Source organism: Onychomys torridus, chromosome 9 (assembly GCF_903995425.1).
Source record: "Onychomys torridus chromosome 9, mOncTor1.1, whole genome shotgun sequence".
NCBI classification, from domain to species: Eukaryota; Metazoa; Chordata; class Mammalia; order Rodentia; family Cricetidae; genus Onychomys; species Onychomys torridus.
In genome coordinates this window covers 103,602,738-103,616,857 of record NC_050451.1, presented here as the reverse complement: position 1 = coordinate 103,616,857, position 14,120 = coordinate 103,602,738, and the positions used below count along the sequence as shown (strand labels likewise).

At 35.3% G+C, this 14,120-nt stretch overlaps 1 protein-coding gene across 4 annotated transcripts in view; it reads right to left on the bottom strand.

Annotated features, from left to right (window-relative positions):
- The window catches only part of Gpc5 (glypican 5), a 1,359,592-nt gene that overhangs the window by 669,439 nt on the left and 676,033 nt on the right, over positions 1-14,120 (bottom strand). For all 4 annotated transcript variants that reach the window (XM_036198928.1, XM_036198931.1, XM_036198930.1 and 1 more), the window contains exon 7: positions 10,397-10,556. In XM_036198928.1, the coding sequence (XP_036054821.1) occupies positions 10,397-10,556 (160 nt within the window). The remainder of the gene's footprint in view (positions 1-10,396; positions 10,557-14,120) is intronic.

Genomic DNA, 14,120 nt, shown 5'->3' with positions numbered 1-14,120 from the left:
AAAGTGATGATGAGATTCACCAGTTGTAAAGTTATCATGACTAAGACAGCTTTAAAATTCATAGCAAACTCTAAATGCATTCTGTGTTTCTCTAAGTCTATGAGCTCTTGAACTTCCTTTTCATAATAGTATAGACTTTAGAATGCTTATTAGTGTAAATTCTTACTATCAGAGGCATGAAAATATTCTCCCACCTTTGTGCCAGCTTTACAAGTGAGGGCTATCTTCTACAAGGTGCTAGGCATAATCTGTAAGAAATCTAGTAAAAACAGAAAACTATTCTTTCATGTCCCATACTTGGTAGATGGCTCGAAGCGTAGCATTCATTGTCATTAACAAGGACAGATAGCACACCTAGTCGTGTCAGCCAGCTTCTTCACAGTGACATCCCAACATCAACTTTTCTTCATAAGGCTCAGTATTTTCCTGTTTCTCATTGTAATATAACTGGTCTTGGTTTCTCTCTCCTACTGTAATAGTGCTCCAAAACAAATAACTTAACATTTCAAAGTGAGTGTGAGATATTAGGAAAAAACTCAATTTACCAAATAAAAATGAGAGTCAAAATTAGAAAATTCTAGAGCTTGTCAGAGCTAATACATAAAAATAGTTTTAAAATAAATAATATAATACATATATATTGTAAACATAAAGATAGTTCAGTAACACTGCCATAAGTTAAAACAGGAGGCTAAAGAGCTGAATTTTAACAACCAAAAGAACTGGACAGGCAGCATAGCTGAGTTTGAAAGTAGATTAGAAGGATTTGGGAAGATATTAAAACTAAGCAAGAGAAATTCAACAAATATATAGTAGCAGTCCCCCCCCAAAAAAAAAGTCAAGAGTAGAGAACAAATTATTTAAAGTCAAACTTTCAATAAGAAGCCTCTGAGAAAATATTTAACAATAGAAATTGGACCAGCATAGTAGGCACCTGAGAAAATGAGCCCAGAACTACCAATATAAAAGTGAAATTACTGCAAATTAAAGAGAGGATTTGCTGGGCACTAGAAGTGAAAAGAATTAGAAGATACTAAAGTTATCTTCAGCCATTTTACCATCAAAACGTCCTGTCAAAACAAAATGTAAAGCTTATGAAGAAATGCAAGAAGAGAAAATTGGAGCCACCAAGCTTCTATTAAACAAAATTAGTTTTTTGTTATAAAGGGCAGGAGAGCTTTGAATCATGGAAGCATTTATGAGGTGTTGTGTAAGAGATCTTCTTAAGGAGTGAAGTACAGACTAATTGAGATCATGACTAGTGCTGAGAAATATATAATTAATAGAGAATAAACTAGAATTAGGTGATCGATATGATGTGAACTGAAAATATCTACATCCGTCTCTATTAATCAATTATGTACATTATAACCATCCATTCAGGAGAGAATATAGGTAGTCAAACACTAAACTTCTTAACTGATGCTAGTAATATTAATAGGCACATGTGCTTTTTATAGTGCTATAATTATTCTGATAATTGTACAGTTTCACTCTGTCCTTAATTTCCATCTAAAGTATACAGTGGCCATGAATGGCCACAATAAATGGATGAAAACTTACACGAAAATATATGATTGTAGGTCTGCAACAGTGATACCTAAGTTGCACTTGATGTGCCTTGCTAAACGGTAAAACCACTTTGAATAAAGACTTCATGAGTAATATAAAAAATTCAAAAATAAAAAATGAGCTCCAAATGGAAAAATATTTTGGAAAGTATGAGATGACCTGAATCTCTCTGGAAGGTGAAGAACTACGTGTTTCAAATTATTTCTTGACAAAATTTAAACATATATATGTCACCTTCTGAAGAAGGCAGGGAGCAAAAACATCTTATTGTCTTAGAAAAAGATTCAAGGAAAAGACAAAGAATCTATGCTACCTGTCCAAGGAGCTATGTAGGTCCCTGTAGTAATCTGTTTTCTGTTTCTCTAACAAAACACCAGGAGCTGAATTATGTCTAAAGTGAAGGAACTTATTAATTGCATAGCTTAAAGTTAAAGGGCATGGTTCCAACATCAGAGTCTTCAAGGCAGTAGGAATCACAATAATATGAGTGTGTGTGTGTGTGTGTGTGTGTGTGTGTGTGTGTGCATGTGTATATGTGATGGAGCATCACATGATAGACAGGAAATCAGAAAGTGGCTCAAGGGTTATGCAGAGGCTTTTATAACAACATACTCTTAGAGAAATAACTTGCAAATCTAACAAGCACTACTTTAGTATTACCCAAGGACTGTTGTTCGAATCTTAGATGGTCTTATAAGAAAAAACCCACTGCCGGGCAGTGGTGGCACATGCCTTTAATCCCAGCACTCTGGAGGCAGAGCCAGGCAGATCTCTGTGAGTTCGAGGCCAGCCTGGGCTACCAAGTGAGTTCCAGAAAAGGAACAAAGCTACACAGAAAAAGCCCTGTCTCAAAAACAAAACAAAACAAAAAAACAAAAACAAAAACAAAACAAAAAACAAAACAAAACAAACAAACAAACAAAACAGAGCCAGATATAGGGATGAAAGCTGAAAGATCAGAGAAACAGAACAAGCCACAACCAACCTCACCTCAACAACTCCTCAGTGGATCCTGTTTCCACAAATCCTCACACTGAAAGCCTCTGAGTCCTCACTGGAAAGGATCTCAGCTGAAGTACTTTAGTTCCTCTATCCTCATGCCTTGTATACCTTTCTCTACCATGCCTCACTTCCTGGGATTAAAGGCATGTGTCCTTCCCAGTACTGGGATTAAAGGTGTGTGCCACCACTACCTGGCTCTATTTCCAGTGTGGCCTTGAACTCACACAGAACCAGATGGATCTCTGCCTCCCCAGTAATAGGATTAAGGGTGTGTGCCGCCACTGTCTGACCTCTATATCTGATCTAGTGGCTGGCTCTATCCTCCAATCCCAAGGCAAGTTTATTAGGATATACAATATATCACTACAAAGGACAGTGCTTCCAATGACCTAAAAACCTCCATCTAGATGCCAAAATTTTGATAAAGATGTAATTATTTGTTTCATATGTATATGTACCTTCATAGATTTAGATGTATACCATGTGGGTACAGGTGCCTGTGGAGGCCAGTGTTTCAGGTGCCCTGGAATTGCAATTATAAGCCATTGTGAGCTGCAATATGTGGGTTCTGGGAACCATATTCAGAAGGGAGACACCTTAAGAGAAAGGCTCTTAATTGGTCTCTAAGGCTATTTCTGGGGCTGAGAGGGACCGTAGATACAAAGTCATATATATCCTCATCTCTGTGTAATTGATGCAAATTCAGTTTGATTAAATTCTCCTTTCTTTATTGTCAACTGATTGAAGTACAGAAACACTTTCACATACTTTATCTAATATTTTTCTCTTTGAGTGGGTAGATGTGGAGAAGAGTGGGCCCTATTGTTAAGCAGTCTATAGACCAGTCACTTTGTCTTTAAAATGATGTAGCTTAGACAGGTGCTGTGTTACGGCAATCCTGGCACAGTATAACTATATACAAAGCAGGTGGTGAATGTCCTATTAAAGACATACTTCATCTTTTTATACATATTTATTTATGCTCCTAATGAGTGCATTGCAGTGCTACCAAAGTCAGGCACCTCCACACAAAATCATCCAGACACCTGTGGGACTCCTTCTCTGTTTCCCATACTAATTCAAACCATCAGAGCTGTTATTACAGCTTGTCATACACCTTCAGCACAGGTTCAGCCTTGCACATTTCCTCGTTTGTTTCTTTGTGAATGTACCCACTGCTCCTGCCAGGTGGCCTTCCTTCTCTGTTGTTACATGTTGGAAGGAAACCATTCATTTATCCACTCAGAGCCATTCACTCATCAATATTGCTGTCAAATAATTATTTTTCTTCCTAGTGACCTTTTCCTGTTTCCTTCACAGACTCACTCTTTTCTCTGAGCACACATAAAACTTTGATTTATCTTTGCTGATATTTAAGGTGATACTCAGTGTCCATTGAAAACCACAGTTAATAAACAGACCATTTCTATCGGGATGCCAGAAGTCCTAATTCAAGAGGGAAGTCTTCTTGGAGTAAAAGAACCAAAAACTTCATATCCCGGGAACAGATAGCCATGAATCTTTTGGTGTTGGACAGTAAACACAAGTCTTCAAAGCAAACTAAGACTGAAACTAACATTTGTATAAAATGATCCATCATTGCTCCCTCAATTGCGACATTTCCTAAAGGCCTTGTTCACACTGCTTTTTTGGAAGGAGCATGCATAAATACTGATAGAATTTTTAAATTACTTTTACTTTATCAGGTAGTGATTCTGGATATCAGAAGGACTGTAGTTCACAGACTGTATTTTCTGCTCAAGTGTGATCTTGGAATGCAAGCAACAGCATCACCTGGGGCTCTCCATGGGCCTCCTGACTGTGCTTTCCTCCTTAGCAGAATAATCACAAAGTTTGTATAATAAATTTGAGATGTTCTGGGATCAAACTGTATTCTCTTTAATTTTATGGTTAATTCTGCATAGTGAGCATTTAATTATTTGGTAAATGCTCTGCATCACCCTTTCCACATATTATATGAAAAGAAGTCCATGAGGAACCAATTACATATCCAACTTGACTTAACATTATGCACTTTGGCAAGTTCTCTAAGAGAAGAAAATGTTGCAATTTTATACCTTGTTAATTTGAAATAAAATGATAATCAAATGCAGGGTTGTTTGTTAATATTTATTTATTTATTTATTTATAGTCAATAGATAAGCTCAATTAAGTTGCAATAAAGTGTATCTAGTGATATTTTTTGACTTTTCATTTGTATGTTCTTTACAAATATGTTCAGTACTATGCTATTCTGAAAAATCATGAATTCTTTATTTTATATTTCTCTGATGTGGTGTAATAAGATATGAGATATTGCTAAATTACTGGTTCCTTTGGGATTCATGCTAACAGGCTTCCTTAAGTTTTAATTAACGTCTTTACTCTTCACCTCAGAAATTTAACATCATTCAAAGACAATACAATGAAAATCATCACTAAGGCATTCAAGGACAGACCCTGCCTTTCAATTCTATTATTTAAATTCATGAATACAATATATAATGTTTCAAGAGGATAAAAGATAGTTTTCTGTTACTCATTAAATATCCATATTCCATTGCATACAATCTTGTTAACACAATAGCTAGTATTCAAGATGAGTCTCAATTATTTATAAACCAAAATGGAACACTGTAATCAGAATAATATTCATAGTGATCACATATTAATTAAAACCTAGTTATATTAGATATATCTTATTTATCTTCATTATATTTTTATAAGTAAAAGCTTAACTAGCTGGTAATAGTAAATGAACTTTGAAAAGGAGAATTTCTTTATAAAAATTGAAAATTTTTATCGTGTAAAGCTTCTTCCAACCTCAAATTAGGCAATTGTAATAGGTAGATTCAAGTACATAGTCATTCTTCATCATTATCATATCTCAAAAATTAATCCAATAATCTCAACAAGAGGTTTACTTCTGTTTAAATGAAATAAATACATGATGAGCAATTCAATTATATATACTACACTTTTCTTATTTTTTCAAGATTTACTACTGTGCTGCTTTTAACCCTCTACAAGGCAGAATCCATACATTTTAGTTGAACAAATTCATTAATACTTTAATTTTATAAATAATATAATTGTTCTAACATATTTGGAACTAATTTAATGGTGTTCAAATATTATATGCATCAACTACCTAAAAAGACCTAGATTGGAGAGGAGAAAATCACAGCTCTGTAATGAGAAAATGACACTAGATCTTTGTTCAAAGCCTGAAAAATGATAGTCAATGGAAATGTACCTGACATTATTTTTATAGTAGCATTAATTCATGGTTCTCATAGCTCTGAAAAGAAAACTCATGTCATATTCTTTGAGCTCTCCCTAAAATCTAATGCTGGCTGAGATCTTGAAGCAATGGTGATTTATATAAAAAAAAGATAGGGAGAAGCCAAGAATTTTTACTCACTCCACATCCCTTCATCACTAAGTAAATTAGTATCTTTTCTTAACTAAGTAACAAAGGGCCATTTATACTATGTATCCAGATTGTGACAGTCTCTTCCAAGGTCATCTTAGCTCCTTGATATATCATCATTTGTTTGAAGCTGATATAAGGATTCTAAGTGAGGTATCAAAGACACAGTATAAGCAATAGCTCTATCCATCTAGAAAGTGGATTCTTTTTGTAGAAAAGCTTTGGATGGCTGAAGAGAATACTCAGGAAGGCCCAGGTACCAAAAAGTACCTTGGTACTATGAATGTTCCAGGCAGTGTGAACTGTTATTATGACAGGTAACCAAGGATTCCAATACAGCCACTCAGAAACAGGACAGGCACAGACACTGAACAGGCACTGATGCCTTTTACAGGTTTTCCAGTGAAAATGCAACTAAAAAGAAAAATCTGCTAAACATGCTAAATAATATTGTTTAAGAAGAATTAATAAGTATTACAGTTTATTAACAGAGAAAATTGAAGATGTAAAATCACACTATATTTCTTAATGTCTATCATCTAAATGAACTTGAAACCAAATTCATTTTGTCTGATATTGTTACTGTGAACCACCTTATCAAAATTAACTTGCTCATTGTTAACAAATGCATATCATATAAGAACTACAATGGAGTTTCAAAATCACTCAGCTCATAGTTTTCCTATAACCTGTTGTCAAATGGTACACTGATTTATAATATCAGCATTGGAGATTAAGAAGAACAGTCCAGTTAATGAAGAGACATTGGTTTTAGTAATAAGTTTGCCAAACATTCAAAGAAAGGAAGAACTCGATTGTGTCCATCAGCATGTGTATCCTGCTTGACTTCTCCATGTAAAAGGACCTTAATGTAGATGGTTAGAATCAGGTAAAATTATGATTCAAAGATGCTATTCCTACAATTTGAGATTCTCAGTGAATATCCAAATATATGTAAAACATTCAAATGTAGAAAACTTTTCTGTGAGACAAGATTATTTCAAAACCATTCTGATGAAATGAGAAAATATATTAAGTCCCCAGTACTGAAAACTATGCAGCATAGATGGCTTCTTATTATAAGTAACACTTAAGTTTTTATTTAATAGGAATCCACAGGCAGGATTACAAAAAAAAAAAAATACTTTGTAAAATATAACACAGTCGGGGCTGGAGAGAAAGCTAGTTAGGAAAGATCATGGACACATCTTCCTCTTGCCCAGGGGAACCATATGGCTTCCAGCTCCATGTCAGATGGTTCACAACTGCCTGTTGTACATGGGTACATGCTCTCATATGTCACTCACATACATTCTCTAACACACACTCATATACACACATGCAAACAAACACATACACTACCACACACATACACACACTCACACACATACACATGCATTTACATATACACACAAATTCACAATACACATACACTCACATATACACACTCACACACCCATACACATATCCATTCACACATAAACATGCACATAAATAATACATTTAAAAATAAACTATTAAATATATGAAGTTACTTAGTATTGTTGGTGATTAAATAAAAATGATGCCTAAATTATAAATAAATATTTTGGTGCTAAAACTTTACATTTTTGAATCACATAGTTCTCTGCATTGCCTGAAGTAGACATGTGTAGAAATAGAAAACAGTGCAATTAGAAAAATGTTTTTAAGCTTTGTAAATTTGCATATATGGAACAGTCATTGAATTTACATAGCACAGAGTAGTAATATGCTTCTCTCTCTGTATCTCTCTCTCTCTCTCTCTCTCTCTCTCTCTCTCTCTCTCTCTCTCTCTCTATATATATATATATATATATATATATATATATATATATATATATATATATATATGTGTGTGTGTGTGTGTGTGTGTAAGTATATATATAATTATTTTAATTGGACCTTTCAAGATTAGAAATAACCATGAAATTTCCAGCTAATAAGGAGTACACATAGAACACACAGAGTATAAAGAACAAATAATGACGCATGCAAAGCTCTAAACATAAGTAACATCCATTGACCATTCTACAAGATAAGGTTTTTGCAGCTCTTGAGACCACCACACTGCTCTTTCCTTCTGACCAATGAACCCGCCCAAAGTTACAAAAAACAAAATTGCGTCCTTTGAAAACATAGAGGTGTAGTCCACACTTCCCCGGCGTCCTCAATTTTCTTTATTTCAGAAGTCTATCCACAGTGATTTCCTACCCACTTATTAAAAATTGAAAGACAACAGCTATAAACACTTAGAAACAACAGGCAGTCCACTTGGAGCACACAGACGAGGATGTTTTTCCATGTTTGCCTGGAGTTCCTGACAATCATCTGTATCTAATCTTCCCAGGTTTCACTGGGACTTGCTTATGACAACCTGACCATTTGAGCAGTAATTGAAACGCAGGTTTTGAAGTAACAGATTCTCTCCTGCCACCTTGACACCCAAGTTGATGAGAAGAGAGTAGTTGAGCATCTTTTACTGGATCTGTTTCTCTCATGAAACAAACTAAATTTTATCTATACCATTTTCTTCAGACTCTAAATAACTCTAGTACATGAAAAAAATGCCTTAAAATTCTAATTTTGCCAGCATATGCTCAAATATACAGATGGACATGTATATGGAGGCATTTTCAATTTAATTCATGTCAGTAGATTATTTTATTTCTGTTTCTGTTTCATTATTTCCTTTCTGGTACATATTTTGATGTCTTATAATCCTGCTAACATTAAAATAACGAATTAGAGGACATATATGTTAATATAATACATATGTGTGTATATGACATGTGCCTATAAAGGCAATATATATATATGTGTGTATGGTATATGTGTAATATATTAATATATATAAAGTTATATTAGGAAATAAGTGATTTTGAATTGAATGTCATTCTGTCATAATTGCTAAATAAAGAAGAGAATCTTTTAAGCCTTAGTAAAAGTCATTTTACTATTGAAAACCCCTTTCATTTTATTTTTTGTGTATAGATCTAAAAAAACAAATAAAAACATCAAAGCAAGAAGGACTATTCATACCAACTAGGACAACACACACCTCTAATTCTGCCAACAGGAGTAGGAAGTATCAATCAACCATGTCCTTTGTCCCATTGCTGCTCACTCCTAATAACTCTTATTTGTTTACCTTCCCTGTTAAATACACCAATTACTATGTGTAACAAGCAAACCCATTTCATTATACAAATTGTTATATTTTGCATCACTATTGGTTTCTAGCTTTTTTAATCAATATACTTTGCTAATAAAACATGCTTTTTAAAGGCATGAAAAGCTGACATTTTAATCTTTGGAGCATTATTAGTAAGCACTTTGTCTCCCAGCAGAGGATATATGTGATAGGTACAAAGGACTCTTGTGTGCAGGATAGGACATCAGGCCAGTCTGCATCTAGGGACTCAGTAGCCAGAAATAGTACTTCAGTATAAGCGTCAGTAGAATCAGAGCTGAGGTAATTGAAATCCATCTGCTTAGGCTATATTAACCTTGACTTTTTTTTTTTTTTCATTTGATCACCAATTGCTCTCCACTTAATCTTTTTATTTGGCCAGGGTCTCTGCCCAGTGAGTTGCAGGAATCCCTGAACTCCATCTTTCCTAAGCTGGGATTATAGACACAGGCCACTGCACATGGATTTTTAGGTGTCTACTAAGGGTCCTAAATTCAGTGAATTTTCATGTTTGTATGGTAGGCGCTGTACAGATTGAGCCATCTCCTCAGTCCTGGAAGTTATATCTTTCATGTAAATGAATACTTAAACATTCAAAAACATTTATAATTTATAGTCCATATAAACAAAAAGAAAGTCAGCATTAGGGAGATTTTTCAAAAGTGAACACTCACAGGATTGAGGAAGAGTTTGGGAAGAAGGCTGAACATGATCAAAACACATTGTATGAAACTTTCAAGTAACTAATGAGACTGCATATTCAGAAGAGACGAATCTAATTAGATGATAATCAAAAACTAACAGACTGAAACCATATAGGTGGGAACATGGTAATACTGTGCAATCACACATTTGGCTGTTTTGTGGTACTTATTCACCTGGTCCACTTTACTTATCAATAATATAAATTGAACAACATGTACTAAAGATTGTTTACTTTACAACTGTATAATTCTCAAAACTGCCCATCACTCATCAGTTCTTTATAGAAAAGTGTCATTTCCACATAAAGCCACCAGTGCAACATAACTAAAACCCCAAGAATGCACACACTACATAATTAAAAACAGGCATATTTCCTTTGCTAGGTACTCCTGTCTACCTCTGAGTTTATGGTCATTCCTAACTGATATCTCAAAACCAACTGCTTGCAAGCAGTGCCAGATTCCTGTACTCACAGTTTGTGATCTTTAGGGTTCTCTTGACTTCCCCACTTCCTGATCCCCCACAGCCATCTTCATCATCACAGTCTCCACTGGACTGCTCCAGCATGCCTCCACCACTGCCTGGCTGAGGCAGCTCCCTCGTGTTGGGTTTGGGTGATCGACCCTGTAACAACTGAACATAGACCACAACAATATATCAACAACAAACGCATAGTTTCTTTGATATTTTAGGCAGAAATTAGGATAATTCTCTTATATGAATTCACTAGTTCAGTGCAGATGCCCTACCAAATCAAATCTTTGTCATTTAAAGCATTTAAAATGATAACTGGAACACTGAAAAAGGATGGGCAAAAGCTGTTGTCAATGAAGAACAACAGTCCACCTATCAATGCTAACGGGAGTGCTAGCTTGCTTACTTCTTTGACACTTATATCCTTTACCAACTTCTTCCCATATCAACTTTATTTTCCTAAGGATTCTTCTAGTATTTTACTGGGATCCAGGCCAGAACACAAACAGAATTTCATGAACAACAATACATAAATCACCATGATCCAACCTCAAGAACTTGATCTCAGAATTCAACAAGATAGTCACTGTAAAACAATACTTACTATTTTAAGAAACTTTTTAGTTCCAAGAATAAATCCATGTTTTAAAGAAATTGCAGTCACAAAACTTGTTTTCTTATAGTGTTCTCACTATAAGTGCACTCAGAGTTCTCCTCACATGATTCCATTCCTGGTCTGTGATTGAGAACAGTCAGTGATGAAATAATATGGGACATTTATAAAATTGGCTGTGATGTTTTCTATAATTCTTTTTCACTTTAGCATCAGTCTAGGAAAGATCTCAGACAATGAACTCCAAATTTTAAGAAACAGCACTATACAGAGCTATAATTTCTTTAAAATTATATGTGCTGAGTAGAATGGGAAATGGATCCTAGGACTTTCCTCTTTAGTCCCTGGAACAGGGAAGCTGATACCATCTTCAGACCTGGTACACTATATTTTCAGGACATATGTGAATGTACTAACTCACTGATAAGTTATTTTTTGGAGTTTATGGAAAGCAGAATTGTCTGCATGAGAGTAACAGAATGAAATCAGTGTTTTAAAAGACAGATGTTTTTCTAGCCACTAGCAGAGACAGTAACTGGAATCATTGTTTAGGGAGCTGGATACAGTAAATCACATTGCATAAAAGAATGAGATCTGGTTTTGATCAAGGCCGTTAAGAGACTCATGGGAAAGAACTGGCTATGTGAGGCATCTAAGAAGTAAAAATGGAGTGACCTTCGGGGGAGGGGGGTGTTATACTGGTCTTATAATTCTTCCCACATAGTCTAGATTCCCTGGAAATGGCTTGTAGTCAGAAGTTTTCCTGTGTCCTGCCTGGTCCTGCAGCTGCTCAGACCCAAATAAACACACACAGACTAATATTGTTTTTAAACTATGGACATGGCCGGCTTCTTGATATCTAGTTCTTACATCTTAAATTAATCCATTTCTATAAATCTATACTTTGCCACATGCCTTGTTGCTTACCAGTATCTTTACATCTTGCTTCTCATGGAGGCAACTGACAGTGTCTCCTCTGCTCTGTCTCCCCTCTTCTCTCTCTCTCTCTCTCGTTAGAATGTCCTGCCTAACTCTACTATGCCTCATCATTGGCCAAACAGCTTTATTTATCAACCAATCAGAGCAACACATATTCACAGCATACAGAAAGACTTTCCCATTGTTTAGCAGAAACAAAAGGAGTATCTTGAATAAATATATCATATATCTCATATACATGATAACAAGAAGCCTGCCATGGCCATAGTTTAAAAATAATATTAGTCTGTGTGTTTATTTTGGTCTGAGCAGCTGTGGGACCAGGCAGGAAACAGGAAAACTTCCAACTATAATGGCTCATTCTTCAGAATTTCTAAACTGAGTCAAATGTGGCCAGTCATTTGATTTCAGCTATGTGAAAATTTGAGCTCAGTGCTAATGCTGGAGTACAAGCTAATAAATCGATGCTACCTTGAACTGTTAAATGTATGGTCATTAGTTATGTCCCAAGAGAAATTTAATACATTCACACATCCACACTTGGACAACAATTTTTAGAAACTTTAAAACAAGGTTTTATTGTTGTTGTTGTTGTTTTTAATTCTCTAACACATTCTTTATAAACAGGTCCACCTACTGGAAAAATGGTGCCCTTGGAAATAAACTATCATATTTCAACAATGTATAGGTTTTCATTTCCTCTGTTTCTTTGTAATCCTCCTATTTTTCATGTCTTCATGCAGGAGATAAAACTTCTGTTTCTATGATGATGATTCAAATAAGTCCAGGATCTCACTGGGTGGGCAATCCCAGATCAGCAATCTCCTCTCCTTATATGATTGGTATCTCTTGCCTATGTGTGGAGTATCTATCTTATCTATATCATTTTCTAAAATAATAACAAGAATAATAATTCATTTTCTCATTTCTACTCTTACATGCCAACACATTTCCATTCTTATCCATGGAATGTGATTATCAACCTGACTGAATTGAGAAAAGCATGGCATACTAGTAAAGCACATGGCACTCTGACCTCATGAGTGTTTTAACCCACTGTTAGGTTCAGTATCTGAACAGGCAATTACAAGAACTAGAACTGCTAGATGGTGGGACCTAGTTGGAGAAGCAGGTCACTGGAGATGTGTCTTTGGTGGCTGTACTTTGTCCCCAATCCTCTCTGTTAAGTCTACTCAACTTGCTCTCCTCTGTGATATGATGTTCTTGTCTGTATTTTCCTGATGTCATGATGGGAACTTCTAAAAATTATGAGCAAAATAATTCTTTCTCTCTTTAAATTGTTTGTATCAGCTATTAATTAGAGAGATAAAAACAATCCACCACATAGAAGCATGTTTTCATTAAAAGCACATATCCTTAGTTTCTTCCAGGGAACTACTAACAGGCTGTGCCCTAACTTATCAAGAGGTCACACTCTTGTTATCTATAGCCCTTGTGGCATTCACTAGTTTGTCTCTAATCAGGGACAGGATGTGAAGATCAACTTACTCCTTTCTATCTTACAATGAAACTATATGTCTCTATTTATATTTCATTACACATTGACTTACCTCATCACCCACTGCAAGGGACATTGTCTCTAGCCCACTAGGACTATTATTTTCCCCAGGATGTTTACCACATCAAGCCTTAACCTTAGAGCACTTTCATGTGCTTTAATAAAAAATAAAATCAGTGGTTCTCAGCATGTGCCTAAATAGGGAGAAACAGTCATTCCAGATAGATGGGTCATGGGGAAAAAGACAAAGGGTGAGGTGCTTGGCAGTTCTACAGTGTGGCCCTTCTTGATTTGTTCAAATTAAGGTTTATGAGAAATTCCTCAAGAAGCAGTCTTGTTTCCTTGAGAGTCACCTCACAGTTTTCAAATTTACATAAGCAAATTGCCTGTCTGTAATCACCTGGTACAAACATCTAGAAATGAGAGCAAAGTAAAAGGTAAACAGTGGCCTGCCAGTCAAGGTCCCCTAGAATATACCAATATACTTTAAAAGGATTCTAAACACAGTTTTTCAGACCCAAATTCTATCTAGGAGCAGTGCATCACTATTCTCTTGAAGACACGCCTGTGTTGTTGTTCTCACTGCTATTCACTTCCTTTCCTCATAAAACATGCCCTTCCCTTTTCTGCAACTCATAATAGTGTATCTACT